At 45.5% G+C, this 15,815-nt stretch overlaps 1 protein-coding gene across 1 annotated transcript in view; it reads right to left on the bottom strand.

Annotated features, from left to right (window-relative positions):
- MEGF6 (multiple EGF like domains 6) overlaps positions 1 to 15,815 on the bottom strand; it is a 149,147-nt gene that overhangs the window by 7,058 nt on the left and 126,274 nt on the right. The window contains exons 26-31 of the mRNA XM_056826200.1: positions 15,557 to 15,685; positions 10,627 to 10,755; positions 4,863 to 4,991; positions 4,293 to 4,421; positions 3,096 to 3,224; positions 1,469 to 1,597 (exon numbers count right to left, since the gene is read on the bottom strand). Coding sequence (XP_056682178.1) covers positions 1,469 to 1,597; positions 3,096 to 3,224; positions 4,293 to 4,421; positions 4,863 to 4,991; positions 10,627 to 10,755; positions 15,557 to 15,685 — 774 coding nt within the window. The remainder of the gene's footprint in view (positions 1 to 1,468; positions 1,598 to 3,095; positions 3,225 to 4,292; positions 4,422 to 4,862; positions 4,992 to 10,626; positions 10,756 to 15,556; positions 15,686 to 15,815) is intronic.

Raw genomic sequence — 15,815 nt, 5'->3', positions numbered from 1 at the left:
GGAATTTGTGCATGAGGGAAACTCGAACCAGCCAGATATAAATGGTGAGGGGCATGGTGGGCACACAGAGGCCACAGAAGAGAAGGAAGGCAAAGGTCGATGCCAAGGAAATTGGCAACTGAAAAAAGGAATAGATTGATCACTTTCTGAGGTACCAAAAGTCTGGAAACAAGGCTCTCGTGAGTTGAGAAAAGGCCAACCAGTTATGACAAAGGAACAGAATGGAATGTCAGTGTATTGTAAGAAATGACCAACTTGGATACAAAGAAGCCTGAAGACATTCATGAACTGATGCAAAGAGAAGGAAGAACAATCAAGAAACAATGACAAAAAGTGGAAGGAACTTCAAAACTACTGAAACCACAAGCCATGGAATTGATATAATTAAGCATGGCTTAGGAGAAGACCCTTCTTCTTGGCAGAGGTGAGGGTCCATGGGGTAGACCTTGCAGACTATGTCAGACTTTCTCAATAGGGGGATATATTTTGCTGACTTTATTTTTTATTCCTTCTAAGTTATTTTAAGGGATTGTTTTCTGGGTGTGGGTGAGGTGAGGGATACAATGAAAAAAAGCAAGTGATGCAAAGAAACAAAAATTATCCATGAGATTTTATTTTTTTAAAAAAAGGCGAGCCAGTCATGTGTTGAGTGTGAAAGTTGACCATTAGATAATCTTCACGGTCATGGTTATCTTTTCACTTCAAGAAAAATTAAGGCAAGAAAAACAGTACATTGAATAGACCCTTTATGGCAAAATTATGGAAGGGTCTGGACAAGAATGCTAACCAACAGGGAACCATGTAATCTAAAACCCTTAAAGGAATGATCACAGATCTGAACAAGTATTTCAGTCTCCTTACCAATGGGGTGCTGAGCTCTATCATTGCTCCATTGTTAAAGGAATGAAAGTCCTAATTCCATACCTTCTAAATTTGGCACCCTGGGACAAAGGCTCAGTGACCTCACCCTGGTTATGGTCCTGTTGCTAGCATCCCAAACTATAGAAGATGCTTGGGAATTCTGAAGGGTTCTATGAGTGTAAAAATAGAAAACCCAACAAGCTCGAGCTTTAGCAAGGACTATTGGGACCTAGAATGAAAGCTTGTGTCTGGATCCACTGGGAAAAAATGGGACAGAGGATCAAGAAACTGCTTCCAGCTTTGGGTTGGTTACTTCATCTCTATGCCTCTGGGTTCATCTCTGTAAAATGGGACTATTCCAACCCACCTGACCTCTACCTGAAGAGGATAGCATGAGTAGTAAAGGGAAGGCTGGAGGAGGGAGTATGAAAAGTGATCAATAGTTGGGAATTTGAGCAATAATAAAAAATATCTGCCAAAGCGGGGGAATCAGTGTCTAAGGGTCTGTGGTTAAAGCAGCCAAGAGCTGGAGATTTCCATTCTTCAGTGCTCCCCCCCCAAGGGCCAGCATTCTCTCCCTGTGTTTGTCCCCCATCCCTGCACTCACCCAGGTCACACTTGGCTCCCATCCTCCCTGGCGGACACAGGCACTGGCCAGTGGCTGGGTCACATGGTATGTCTCCCTCGCAATCACAGGCCTGGAGGCAGCCAGCTCCAAACATGCCTGGCTCACATCCTGGCAGGAAGAATGGTAACAGAAGGCTGAAGGGTTGGTCCAGGCCACTCTGCCCAGCAAAGGCTCAGTTCAGACTCCCTCTCCCATCACTGAAGGATGATGGCTAATTAATTCCCCATGGGAGAGAGGCTCAGCTGTGGCCCACAATGCAGAGGGTGCTGGGTGGGCAAGTGCTCCTTGTGGGACGGGGGACATTTTTGTGGGCTTCTCTGCTGCTCTAGAGGGGAAGGAAAGGTCCTGCATTCAGTGACTGCCAAAGAATCCCATTCACTTCAATCCAAGGAGCATTTACAAGGCACCAGACCCCAGCTAGGTGGGAATGGTACCAAAGTAACACAACCTCTCCTTCCAAGAGTTTACATTTTACTATATTACTCTGTTAGAAATGCTTAATTTAGTTCAATCTAATAAGTTGTGTGTGTGTGTGGGGGGGGTAAGACTTTTATTTTCCATTTTAGAAGCAATACTCCATATTGGTTTCAAGGCAAAAGAGTGGTAAGGGCTAGGCAATGGGGGTTAAGTGGCACAGTCAGGAAGATTTGAACTCAGGACCTCCTTTCTCTCTCAATCTATGGAACCACCTAGCTTTCCCCTAAGTATTTATTAATGATAGTCATTTATTATGTGTCAAGTGAGAGGCAGGATAGCATAGGGAGTAAAGTCAGCCAAGTCATTAGGAAGACCTGAGTTCATGACCAGTCTCTGATAAAGTCTGTATGGCCCTAGGCAAGTCACTTGTCCTCTCAGTTCCAGTGACAATAATAATAATAATAATAATAATAATAATAATAATAATAATAGCAGCCAACATTTATGTGGCATTTGTTAAGTGCCAGGAATTGTAGAAAGTCACTTTATAAATATCATTTAATTTACCCTCACAATAACCCTAGGAGGTAGAGACCATTTCCCTCATTTTATAGGTCAGGAAACCGAGACAAACATAGGCTAAATGACCTCTCTCAACCGCGATCACACAGCTAGTAAGTATCTAAGGCTGGATTTGAACTCAGGTCTTCCCAACTCCAGGTCTGCACTCTGGCACCTCCTAGCTGCCTCTCTGTTTTTTTACTTTGTAGCTTAGGGGTAGGGGGGACAGGAGGCACTACGTATCACAGTGGATAGAATACCAGGCCTGGAGTGGGAGGACTTGGGTTCAAATATGACCTCAGATATGTCTTAGTTGTGTGACCCTGGACAAGTCATTTAATTGACTTAGAATTGATATTTAGTATCTAGTTTTTAGTAAGATTTAGTATCTTAGTATTGATTCTAAGATAGAAGGTTAGGATTTTAAAAATAAACAAATGAATAAATAAATACTTATGGGTTAGTTGACTGACTTCAAGAGCCTTAGGATTACTAGACGTCTTACCAAATGAGCCTATATTAAATGGGCCTAGCAGAGACTCAGTAGTATGAGACTGCCAGAGTCCCCCTTGGGGCATCGGAAGGCAGCTTAGGACGCAGGATGCTAAGCAACAGTAAGGGCACTTACCTTTCTCACAGAACTGGCCATGGAAGCCAGCAGGACATAGACATTGGCCAGTGAGCGGGTGGCACAGGGCTCCTTGGTGACAGTCACAAACCTCCTGGCAGCCAGCTCCATGGAAACCAGGGGGACATGCTGAAGAAAGAGGCCACCCCAGAAGGGCCAAAAGAGTGGTGAAAATGGGCTGAATGTACTGTTTTCTAGCAAAGCCCTCCCAGACCAGGCCTGCTAGAGAAGGCCAACAATATGGGCTGATTCATCTAAAATGGTCCCCACTTAAATGCAAATGGCGTATTTCAGTAGAGTCCTAAAGTTTTCTGATTTTGCTGGTTTCGTGATCTCAGGTTCGCATGAAGTAAAAGCTATCTCCAAATCCCAGGCTTACTGCTCCTTCTTCTTCTTCTTCTTCTTTTTAATCCTTATATACCATCTTAGAATCAACACTGTGTAGTGGTTCCAAGGCAGAAGAGCAATAAGGGCTAGTCAATGGAGGTTAAGTGACTTGCCCAGGGTCATACAGGTAGGATGTGTCTGAGGCCAGGTTTGAACCCAGGACCTCACATCTCTAGGCATGGCTCCCTATCTACTGAACCACCTCACTATCCCTAGGGCTCCTGTTTTGATCTCACTCTGAACATTCTTGAAGAGGATTGCCAATTAATCGTCCTAGCCTAGTACTGACACTGTTTCAAAAGAAAGATTCTCAGAACTGATAGGGACCTCAGTGGCCATCTGGTCTGATCCATACTTGAGCAAACCTCCATGACATCCCCAACAAGTGGGCACCCTTGGCTTTCAAGTGATTCAAGAATGGAGACGAGTTCTTTGGATTCTCTATGAGTCAGGTGCCTGCCCCTTTTATATGATGTCCAGTCAGCAACATAGCATATGCTCACTAACCAAAGGTAGGCTCAAGACTTGACCTACCTGGGAGCAGAAGGCATAGGGAAGCGACCTGATTACCATTATAGAGTTGAGCTGAATCTTCCTCCCTCTCCCCTGGAAGGTGGAGACTCTCTAAGTCTTCTCTTCTCCAGACTAAACACCCCAATTCCTCAAACTAATTCTTGTATGCCTTGATCTCCAGTCCCCTCATCAGTCCAATTGGCTTCCTTAGAATACAATCTAGCTCATGAAATCCCTGCTAAAATGTGTTGTCCTACATCCTGAGAGATGCATCAAAATGTTCCCTATAGAACTCACTGTGTTCACAGGCCTGGCCAAAATGACCAGGGGGACATTCACAGGCCCCAGTCACTCGATCACATGTCCCATTGTTCAGACAGGTACATTCCAGGCGGCAGTTAGCACCATACTTCCCAGGTGGGCAGGCTGTAGAGAAAATGACTGTCAGTGCCCCTGGGCAAGTTAGGGGAGATGGGGGAAGACTGAGTGTCTGGTGAGAATGGGTAGGTCAGAGAAGGTAGACTCATGGACTGACACCAAGCATTGAGTCCAGAGCAATCTAGAGTATAAGCCCCCATTACAATTTTATGCCACATAATGTTTGCAATGGACTTTATATGTACATGTACATATACACATGTGTGTGTGTATATATATATATACACACACATATATATATATATATGTATATATATATATATATACATATATATATATATATATATATACACAAATACATATACATGCCAGTATGTGGCATTTCATTTGATCCTTATAATAACCCTGTGAGAGAGAGTTATCGTTAGCCCATTTACAGATAAGGATATTGAGGCAGAAGTGTGGTTTGAGGGAAATAAGGGCACTCACCAAGCTCACAATGTTTTCCCATCCATCCCAGGCCACAGGAGCAAGATCCATTGGTGGGATGACAGAGGCCTCCATTCCTACAGGAACACCCCAGCTCACAGCCAACGCCAAATCGATCCTTGGGGCAGCCTGAGGGGGAACCTCAAGTTCATCAGTGAGGAGTCAAGCGAAAAGAATTCCCAACCTCAGGATGATACTTGGGGTCTTCAGAAGGGGCTCTCAGCTAATGGAATCAGGGTTTGCTGAGCCAAGCCAAAGGTATGTTGTGTTTCTGCTTATGTGTGCCAGTGCATGGGGATGGGAGGAGGAAAGAAGGGGCGGGGACAGTCCTAAACAAAACTTAGTGCTATGGAACACTAGTGCTGGTCCAGTCCATGCTCCTGGGAAGCTCAAAGTCAGGTATGGGCTCCATATTGGACCAAGGAGCAACAAGGACAAATATGGAGAGACTTATCTGAAGAAGACTAACTCCAAGAACTCAAGAAACCTAGGTAGGGGGAGAGAAAGTCCTCAAATACTACCATAAGCCTGGGTGGTAGCAGTGGTGTGGAAGGGTAGAGGAATGCCTTTAGAGGCTAGAAGACCAGGGTTCAGATTCTGCCTCTGATATACTAAGTGCATATATAGATACACTGATATATAATGCCACATCCTGGCTATTATACCACCTCCAGATAAATCTCTAAGACTAGAAATATAAAAAGCACCAACTCTGGATGTAGACGACTTGAGTTCAGATTTGATTCAACCAGAATTCATTAAGTACCCACTGTATATGCCAGGCACTCTTCTAAGGGCTGGAGATAAAAAAAAAGCAAAAAAAAAGCAAAAAAGCAAAAGACAGGCCCTGCCTTCAAGGTGCTTATCATCTAATGGGGGAGACAACATGCATGCACATATGTACAAAGTATAGCCTAGAAATAAAAAAATAATTAGCAAAGGGAAAGCACTGGAATTAAGAGGGGGTGGGGAAACCTCTGATGTTTTTTGCCTACATGATCTTGGAAAGCAAGTCACTTAGCTTTCTAGGTCCTCAGTTTCCTCACCTAAAAATGAGGGGGATTGGTTGGAAGCCCCTAATTGTGCTAGATCTATGAGAATCTCAAATCCTAATTATAGATAAATTGCTAATCTGTATTAGAGGATGTCATTTCCATCCTGGGAGTTCAATATAAACATGAAATCACAGGTACAGACCCTTGCTCCCTGTTCCCCAAAAATAATTCAAGAAGTCCCATTCAGGTTCTGAATGGTTGGGGGAAAGATAGCAAGGTGGAGTGAATAGAAAACTGGCTTTTAGGAAGCAGCTGGGTGGGTCAGTGGAATGAGAGCCAGGCCTAGAGACGGAAGGTCCTAGGTTCAAATCTGGCCTCAGACATTTCCTAGCTGTGTGACCCTGGGCAAGTCACTTGACCCCCATTGCCTAGCCCTTATCACTCTTCTGCCTTAGAACCAATATAGAGTATTGAGTCTAAGACAAAAGGTATGGGTTAAAAAAAAAAAAAACTGGCCTTGGAGTCAAGTCAGGAAGAACAGAGTTCAAATCCTACTTGAAAGAAAAACAGAAAGAAGGAAAGAAGAAAAGACAGAAAGAAGGGAAGAGAGGGAGGAAAGGAGGAAGAAAGGAAGAAAGAAAAAATGGAGAGAGAAAGCAAGCAAGCAAGAAATAAAGGAAGGAAAGAAGGAAGGAAGGAAAAGAAAGAAAGAAGGAAAGAAGAAAAGACAGAAAGAAGGAAAGAGAGGAGGAAAGGAGGAAGAAAGGAAGAAAGAATAAAGAAAGGGAGAGAAAGCAAGCAAGAAAGGAAGGAAGGAAGGAAAAAGAAAGATAACAGAAAGGAAAGAAGAAAAGACAGAAAGAAGGAAAGAGGGGGAGGAAAGGAAGGAGAAAGGAAGAAAGAACAAAGGGAGAGAGAGAAAGCAAGCAAGAAAAGAAGGAAGGAAAGAAGGAAGGAAGGAAAAAGAAAAGACAGAAAGAAGAAATGAGAGGGAGGAAAGGAGGAAGAAAGGAAGAAAGAATAAAGAATGGGAGAGAGAGAGAGAGAGAGAAATAGATTGTTCTGCACTAGTGGGAGCTCCCTCACCACAAAATCAAGTCTTTGAAAAAATTACAGTTTTTATGACACTTTATGGCTTACAAAGAGATTCATGCCCTCACAAGGCATTTAATCCCCATTTTACAAATAAGGAAACTGAGGCTCCCAGTCAAACCAGGGAATAGTGTATGCATCTTGATCCCGGCTCAGCTCACTCTGACCCAGTGTACGTAACACCATGCCCACAGCTGGTATGATCCCACTCCTTCATACTCTGCCAAAATCCATAAAGATTGCCTTTGTGGCTGCCTTCTGTTTTAGCTGAAGCCAGAGCTCCGCTGGGGGGGAGGCTGGGGGCGGGGGGGGGGCAATCCCAGCATGTCGAGAGAATCAAATGAGCTAATGGGTGTGAAAGCATTTGGGGCCTCTAACATGGAGCACACATGGGAGGGAGGGATGGTTAGCATCCCCATTCCAGAGAAAGTGGGTGTGCGCTGAAGCCATTTGAGGCGGCTTTGGGAGTCTATTTGGGGCACGGGAATGTGAAAGGGAGGGCTGACAGAGGCATGAAATGAGAACAACTGTCCACATGTGTTTATTAGAAAGTCTCCAGCACTCTGGGAGGGACCTCATTACAAAGTCAGATCAGTCAAAGCAACCCAAGCCTCATTTATCATGGAAAACATGTGGAGAGAATGCCCAGCCCAGCCCAGCCCAGCCCAGCCCAGCCCAGCCACTGTTTAACCTTGGGCAAGTAGCTTCAACCCCGGACTCATTGCCCCCCTCTGTAAAAAGGGGAGAATACCCATCATCCCTTTCTTATCTGTCTAATTTTGTGAAAGGCGTTCAACATCTTTTATACTGAGAGTGTAAAGGTAAGTGTGCTATCTAAAAGCTATAAAAGCAGAATAATTATGAACATTAAAACCACTAGGGGCAAAAGGAAGTGGCAGTCAGGTGGCTCAGTGGATAGAGAACCAGGATAGGTTCAAATATGACACTTCCCAGTTGTGTGACCCTGGGCAAGTCACTTAACCCCCATTGCCTAGTCCTTACCACTTTTCTGTCTTGGAACCAATACATAATGTTGATTCCAAGATGAAAAGGAAGGGTTAAAAAAAAAAGAAAGAAAACTAGAACAACTAGGTGGTGGCATAGTGCATAGAGTACATGGCTAGGAGTCAGGAAGACACATCTTCCCAAGTTCATTTCTGGTCTAAGACATGTATTAGCTATGTGACCCTGGGTAAGTCACTTAACCCCATTTGTCTCAGTTTCCTCATCTGTAAAATGAACTAGAGAAGGAAATAGCAGTGTCTTTGCCAGAAAACTCCATATAGGGTCATGAAGAGTCAACCGAAAGGAACAGGAAGAATTAAGAATGGTAGAAAGTCTGCTCCAAGTCACTAATAGTAAAAGAAATACACCCAGAGAATTGGCCAACATGCCCAAAGATGGGAAGAGTCAACAGTGGGTACTAACCAGAATATATTCATAGCAGCATGTTTTATAGTAGAGAAAAAGGAAACAAAAGAGACACCCATTGATTCAGGGATGACCAATGGAATATTATCGTAGAGTTAAAAACAATAACAAATGTAAAGAATTCAGAAAAACACAAGAAGATTTTTGAACTGATACAAAGTGTATAAACTGACTACAATGTAAATCGAACAAACCAAGAAGATACTGAATGCGGTGTAATTATAATGACTAACTCTATCCAAGAAGAGATGAACAAATGTACCTTTCTCCCTTCACTGAGAGGTAGGGACCCATGGGTGCAGTATATTGCATATATAATCAGGCACAATTTATGAGTTGTTCAGTTTTGGTTAACATCTCTTAAACCCTCCCCACTCCTCCTTAGTATAGGATGTAGTTGGAAATGAATGTGTTTCAGGGGAGACTCCCAGTGCCTTTAAACAACATCTTTCCAGAGAAAGAACTGTTAGAATCATCTTAAACATCAGTGTATCTTTGGTTTTATTTTGGGGTTTTGGTTTTGTATGAACAGTGATCAAATATGGAAGTGGGTTTAATATGCCAATAAAAAAGAAAAAATTCTTTACTTTTTGTCTTAGTAACAACTCTAGGACAGAAGGGCAAGGGCTAGGAAAATGGGGTTAAATGACTTGCCCTGGGTCATATAGCTAGGAATTGTCTGAGGCCAGATTTGAACCCAGGTCATCCCAACTCTAGGTCTGCCTCTCTATCCATGGAACCACGTAACTGCCCCCTGATCATCCTTGACTTTTATTTTATTTTATTCTTTTAACCCTTATTCTATCTTAGTATCAATTCTAAGACAAAAAAAAAAAAGCAGTGAGTGCTAGGAACCTAGGAGTAAGTGACTTGGCCAGGGTCACACAGCTAAGAAGTGTCTGAGGCCATATTTGAACCCAAGTCCAAGCCTGGATCTCTATCCATTGCATAACCTAGCTACCCATCCTTATAGGTTCTTTGTGGTTCTACTTGATAGAATTCCTGAAATGGTTTGAAGGGACAAAGGGAGACAGAGCAAAGATCAGAGATTTGACAGGAGTTTAAAAAGAAACTATCTAACCCTAAGTCAGATAGTTGCCTGATGCTGGGGATGTTTAATAAGAGTGATAGATGGGCAGTCAACAGGATAAATTCTATCCTATTCTGGGAGCTTCTACTGGGTTTTGCTGGCTATCTGGACACTCAGGAAATGGCATATCAGAGTTGCCTGGCAAGGGACTTACGAACACCCAGCTGGAGAGCAGAGATGATGGAACACTGACTGAGCAGAAAGGAAACATCAGCAGAGAGTAGGACGATGACATCCTTAGAGGATGTCAGCAGCTCAATAGCAACTGGGGTGTGAGATGCCTCAAACACATGTGTGTCCTGACCATATGTTTTCCCTATATGCATATTTCCACATGTTCCCTACATGCTTGTTTATTCTTATGTGTTCCCAGATAATGTGTGTTTGCTTATAGTAGGCATTTAAATATTTGGTGGGTGATTGATTTTCTAGATGTTTGGACCTCTCTCCCCCATCTCTCTCTCTCTCTCTCTCTCTCTCTCTCTCTCTCTCTCTCTCTCTCTCTCTCTCTCTCTCTCTCTCTCTGTGTCTCTCTCTGTCTCTGTCTGTCTGTCTGTCTGTCTCTCTCTCTCTCACACACACACACACACACAACAGGTGATGTGGTAATCTCTCACTAAATGTATCCGTTGTGGCATCAAAGAGGAATTTTTTCTTCTCATTTAATTCTCCATGCTGTGTGGGTACCAGCTCCCTAGGCCTGGGGCTTTTCTGAGGTCTTTGTCTCCCCAGAGTACACAATACTTGGCATCCATTTGATGCCTAGTAAGTGTCACTGACTTGGATTGAACCAATGTGTTTCTTTCTGATGGGCCAAATGAAGGGACACATCGCTGGGGGCTCACAAGCTCTGGCTTTGATGGGGCACAAGCCCATAAGAGGTATCCCATACCTGAGGTCTCTAGCTTTCTGGGAGCCCGTGTATGATGGAGCCCCCCCATTTTATATGTTATAACTTTAATTATATCATATTAATTTAGTATATGTCATATACTAAATATATTAATTATATAATAGAATAATAATATTATTATACTTAAATGATAAATCCAGATGAATTTGTAAAGAAGGTCAAAAGATGCCCACTTGCCAAAGACCATGATAATGAAGACACATGCCAAAGGGTGACCCCCCCCGCCAGAGGGCTGCCCCATACCTTGTTCACAGTGGGGGCCAGTTCTCCCAGCTGGGCAAATACAGGTGCCTTGGACAGGGTCGCAGGTAGCTCCCTCCCCGCAGTTGCACACGTGGGCACAGTCTTTGCCATATCTCCCATCTGGACACCCTGTAGAATAGGAAGCAAGTGAAGGAACACACCTTGGACCTCCCAAACCACCAAGACCAGGTCCTCAGTGGCTACCGAGTGGGGCTCTTTGCTACATCCTGGGGATTCGTCCCTTGGGCATCTTACATCCCGAGATGATGCTATGAGGCTGGAGTTGGGCACAGGACAGCCCCATTGCCCGATACCTCCCTTGGGGGTTGTCCCATCTGTGAAGTCTGGGAGCAGATCAGCATCTTGAAACCAGCCCCGACTTTGGGGTCGGAGAGGGCAGAGCCACTCTCTGGGATGCTGGGGCCCATCTGGGCTTCTCCATCCTCCTGAGGGAAATGAGGAGTGGATGGTACCCGAGCTCCCTTCAGATCTCCAGCTATGACCCCATGGTCCCGTACGGGTAACGCAACCTCCTTGGGGCTCCTTCTCCTCATCCGTACAATGAGGGGTTGGTTGGACGTCCTGGCCCTGGGAGGTCCTTTCCAGCATTAGGTCTACAGTCTAAACTTCAGGGCTGGCCACTGACTAATCAGGAAATCACATCCATGGGAAAATGGCGTTGACTGAAGAACCTCGAGGGAATGTGTTGTCCCTGGGGGACCAGAGCTCTCCCCACCTCTGGGAAATCTCCCACAGGGGAAGCAGCTTCCCCTTCCCCTCCCAGGCCGGGTCCAACCTTGGTTTCCTTTGCAGAGTGACTCCAATTCTCCTTAACGTCTCAACCCAAGCAGGCTTGCTCACGAGGCAGAGAGGGGAATAGTCCCTGCATGACTCAGATGGACATTTTTTTTGGCTGGGATGATCCATCCCATTCCTACCCCTACCTCCAACCCAACCCCTGTGCTAGGTTCAGCCCTGGGACTTGGACAGAAAACATTCTGCTGGGGGCAGCCAAGGGCCTCCTGCTTGGACCCTTCAAAGGCTCCCGGCCCTGGGGGGTTAGCAAGGGTCCAGGACTGCTGTGATGGAATGTTCCCTGTTTCTTCCAGGTCTCTTGCCCCAGGAGAGGGTGACTGCATGGAGGCTCTACGCCAGGCTGGCCAGGCTCCATGAATGACCCAGGTGTCCTTCCCCTAAAGGATGGGGACATCCAGAGGAGAGTGTCCCCTCTGTGCCCTCTCTCTCTGTTCTAGACAAACAGAACCTACAGCAGTTCCCTGCTCTCTTCTGGCACTTGCTCTCCTGCCCATCCTCAGCATGCCTCCTTATCTCTGCCCGTGAAATGCCTCTCTTCCTTTGAGGTCCAGCTTGGGTACCACCACCTCCAGGAAGCCTTCTCTAACCATACCCTCTTAAAGGAGGTCTTTCCTGATTTCTCCTAGCTATTAGTAATCCCTTCCTCAAGAGAGGTGTGTGTGTGTGTGTGTGTGTGTGTGTGTGTGTGTGTGTGTGTACACTCACAAAAGACACAAAAGGATATAGATATATGTATAGAGAGAGAAAGGGGAAGAGAGGAAGAGGGAGAAAGAGAGAGGGAGAGAGAGGAGAGGGAGAGAGAGAGAGAGGGAGAGGGAGAGAGAGAGAGAGAGAGAGAGAGAGGGAGGGAGGGAGGGAGGGAGGGGGAGAGAGAGGGGGAGAGAGGGAGAGAGAGGGAGAGAGAGAGAGAGAGAGAGAGAGAGAGAGAGAGAGAGAGAGAGAGAGAGAGAGAGAGAGAGAGAGAGAGAGAGAGAGAGAAATTTTACATTTCATAGAATCACTGATTTCGAGAGTAGGAAAGAATCTTCGAGGCCATCTAATTCAACTTAGACCCACGAAGCAGTTATCCACTACTGCTTAAAGACCTCCAGAAAGAAGGGGGCCATCTTATGTGTACACTCCTTTGCATCCACGTTTCCCCCCCATCATCCCCCCCAATAGACTAAAAGCTTCTGGACGGAAATGACTCTTTTTTTTTTCTTGTTTCCCTAAAGCTTAGCTCAGTTTGGGGCATACATTAGGAGTTTAATAGATGCTCGGTGATTAATCATGCATCTGGAAACATCTCAGGACACGGTGTTTGACCAGACACCATCCTGAGCTGGGATTCAGCCTCCGAGTCCTCCACACCACCAGCATTCACCCAAGCTACTCCTATGCCTCCCATTCTTGGCTCTTAACCCCTCATCTTGGGGCTGGAGGCAGCTTCAGAGTGTTTCCAACAAAGATTTGCAATGGTCAGAAGAAATGTAGAGCCGGTCACATCTGCCATTGCCAGCCCCCTCCGTGGCACAATTCCTGTAAGTTCTCTGAGGGTATCAAATCCAGGAGCCTCCCTTCCCACTGTGCATGCCCCACAGGGCTCAACTTTTGGTCATTATCAGTTGTTCCCAATTCCTGGGAACCCTATTTGGGGTTTTCTTGGCAGAGATACTGGAGTGCTTTGCCATTTCCTTCTCTAGTTCAATTGACAGATGAGGAAACTGAGGCAAGCAAGTTATGACTGGTGTCATGGCCCCATTTAGGGTTTTCTTGGCAGAGATACTGGAGTACTTTGCTATTTCCTTCTCTAGTTCAATTGACAGATGAGGAAACTGAGGCAAGCAAGTTATGACTGGTGTCATGGCCCCATTTAGGGTTTTCTTGGCAGAGATACTGGAGTACTTTGCTATTTCCTTCTCTAGTTCAATTGACAGATGAGGAAACTGAGGCAAGCAAGTTATGACTGGTGTCATGGCCCCATTTAGGGTTTTCTTGGCAGAGATACTGGAGTACTTTGCCATTTCCTTCTCTAGTTCGATTGACAGATGAGGAAACTGAGGCAAGCAAGTTATGACTGGTGTCATGGCCCCATTTGGGGTTTTCTTGGCAGAGATACTGGAGTACTTTGCCATTTCCTTCTCTAGTTCAATTGACAGATGAGAAACTGAGGCAAGCAAGTTATGACTGATATGACCCATCTGGGATTTTCTTGGCAGAGATACTGGAGCGGTTCACCATTTCCTTCTCCAGCTCATTTTACAGATGAGTAAACTGAGGTAAATAGGGTGAAATGACTTTAAACCTCTCTGGATCTCAGTTTTCTCATCTGTAATATGAGGGGGTTGCACCTAGGCAGTCTCAAAGGTCCAGTTTCAATTTCTATAATTCTAATTGTTCAGTCATTTTTTTAGTCATGCTTGAATCTTTGTGACCCCCAATTGAGGTTATCTTGGTAAGGATTCTGGAGGATTTGCCATTTCCTTCTCCAGCTCATTTTACAGATGAGGAAACTGAGGCCAATGGGCTAGAGTCACACAGCTAGTAGATGTCTTAGTCCAGATTTGAACTCCGGTCTTCCTGACTCCTGGTGCTTTATCCACTGTGTCACCTATGTAGTAGCCCCTATAATTCTAAGGAGCCTTCCTATTAACAAATAGGGCTGGGGAGGAGTCCCAAGCCTGTTCTCCACTCCTGTGTCCTCATTTAACCAGAGCTCTGGGCTTGACCACTTAGTTCCATCCCTTCCTGCTCTGAATCTCTAACTGTGGGATCACACAAATGTGTGCCTTTCTGTGGCCAGAGCTAGCAGAAATGGCCCCAGCTCTTTCTCTCCCTTTTAGGAGCTAACCACTGAAAATCAAGATTTCTTTTCTTTTCCTTTTCAAAGTCAAGAAAACAGTTAGAAATAGGAGTTCATCCCGTGCTGAGTGTTTCCTGGTCTCCAAAGCAGTGCCTGAAGCTTTGGTATTTTTGACATTGTCAATACATTTTGTTTTTTTCCTAGAAAATCTTGGCCACTTTGCTAATTAGGTCATGGCAGCAGCAACTTGGAACTGGAAGAGACCTTGGAAGTCACCTGGCCCACTGCTCCCTCCTTTCATCCTGTAAGTCACAGAGGCTCAGAGGGCAGAAGATACAGGGTCACAGGGAAGCAAGTGGTACATCAAGTCTTCCAACTCCAAATTTAGGGTTCTATTTGAGCACACTGCCATCAGTGGCCACAGTGGAGAGAGTGCTGGACTTGGTGACCCAAAGATCTGAGTTCAAATCTGAATGTAGACATTTCCTAGCTGTGTGACCCTGGGCAAGTCACTTCACTTTTGTCTGCCTCTGTTTCCTCATCTGCAAATTGGGGATAATAGAAAGACTTAACTCCCAGGGTTGGTGGGACCCTCGGCAAATCAGTTAAACTCTATCTGCCTCAGTCTCCTCAACTGTAAACTGGGGATAATAGCAGGACCTACCTCTCAGGATTGTGGGGACCTTGGGCAAGTTACTTCACTTCTGTCTGCCTCTGTTTCCTCATCTGTAAATTGGGGATAATTGTAGGACCTACCTCTCAGGGGTTTGTGACCCTTGGCAAATCAGTTCATTGCTATCTGCCTCAGTTTCCTCAACTATAAACTGGGGATAATAGCAATATCTACCTCCTAGGGTTGTTGGACCCTTGGGCAAGTCACTTCATTTTTGTCTGCCTTAGTTTCCTCATCTGCAAATTGGGGATAATAGCAGGACCTACCTCCCAGGGTTGGTGGGACCTTGGGCAAGTTGCTTCACTTCTGTCTGCCTCTGTTTACTCATCTGTAAATTGGGGATAATATCAGCATCTACCTTCCAGAGTTGTTGGGACCCTGGGCAAGTCACTCCACTTTTGTCTGCCTCAGTTTCCTCATCTGTAAACTGGGGATAATAGCAGGACCTACCTCTCAGGGTTGTTGGGACCCTGGGAAAATTGGTTAAACTCTATCTGCCTCAGTTTCCTCAACTGTAAATTGGGGATAATAGCAATAGAATGGAATCTCCTTGAGGCAGGATGGGTCTGTCTTTTTGTATCTCTAGCTCCCAGCTCAGTGACTAGGCACCGTAGGGAGCCAACAAATGCTTGACCCTCAGCCCGGTCTCCCCGACTCACCTAGGGCACAGTCAGCACCGATGTATCCAGGAGGGCAGCGGCAGGTGCCTGTCCTGGCATCGCAGGAGCCCCCGTTCTGACATCCGCACGGGCGTTCGCAGTTAGGGCCATAGCGCCCAGAGGGGCACCCTGCAGAGAGGAGAGAGAGGGGGGTGGTCAGTGGGTAGCCGCTGCCTATCTTCCTCCTCCGGGAGGCCTGGAGGACCAGAGGAGCTGGACCACAAGCTTCCCGAGAGCCAGGAGTTCTCATCTTCGCAGG

Source organism: Monodelphis domestica, chromosome 4, assembly GCF_027887165.1.
Source record: "Monodelphis domestica isolate mMonDom1 chromosome 4, mMonDom1.pri, whole genome shotgun sequence".
In the NCBI taxonomy this organism is placed as follows: Eukaryota; Metazoa; Chordata; class Mammalia; order Didelphimorphia; family Didelphidae; genus Monodelphis; species Monodelphis domestica.
Note: the sequence above shows the minus strand (reverse complement) of the source record. Positions and strands in the feature narration are given on the sequence as shown.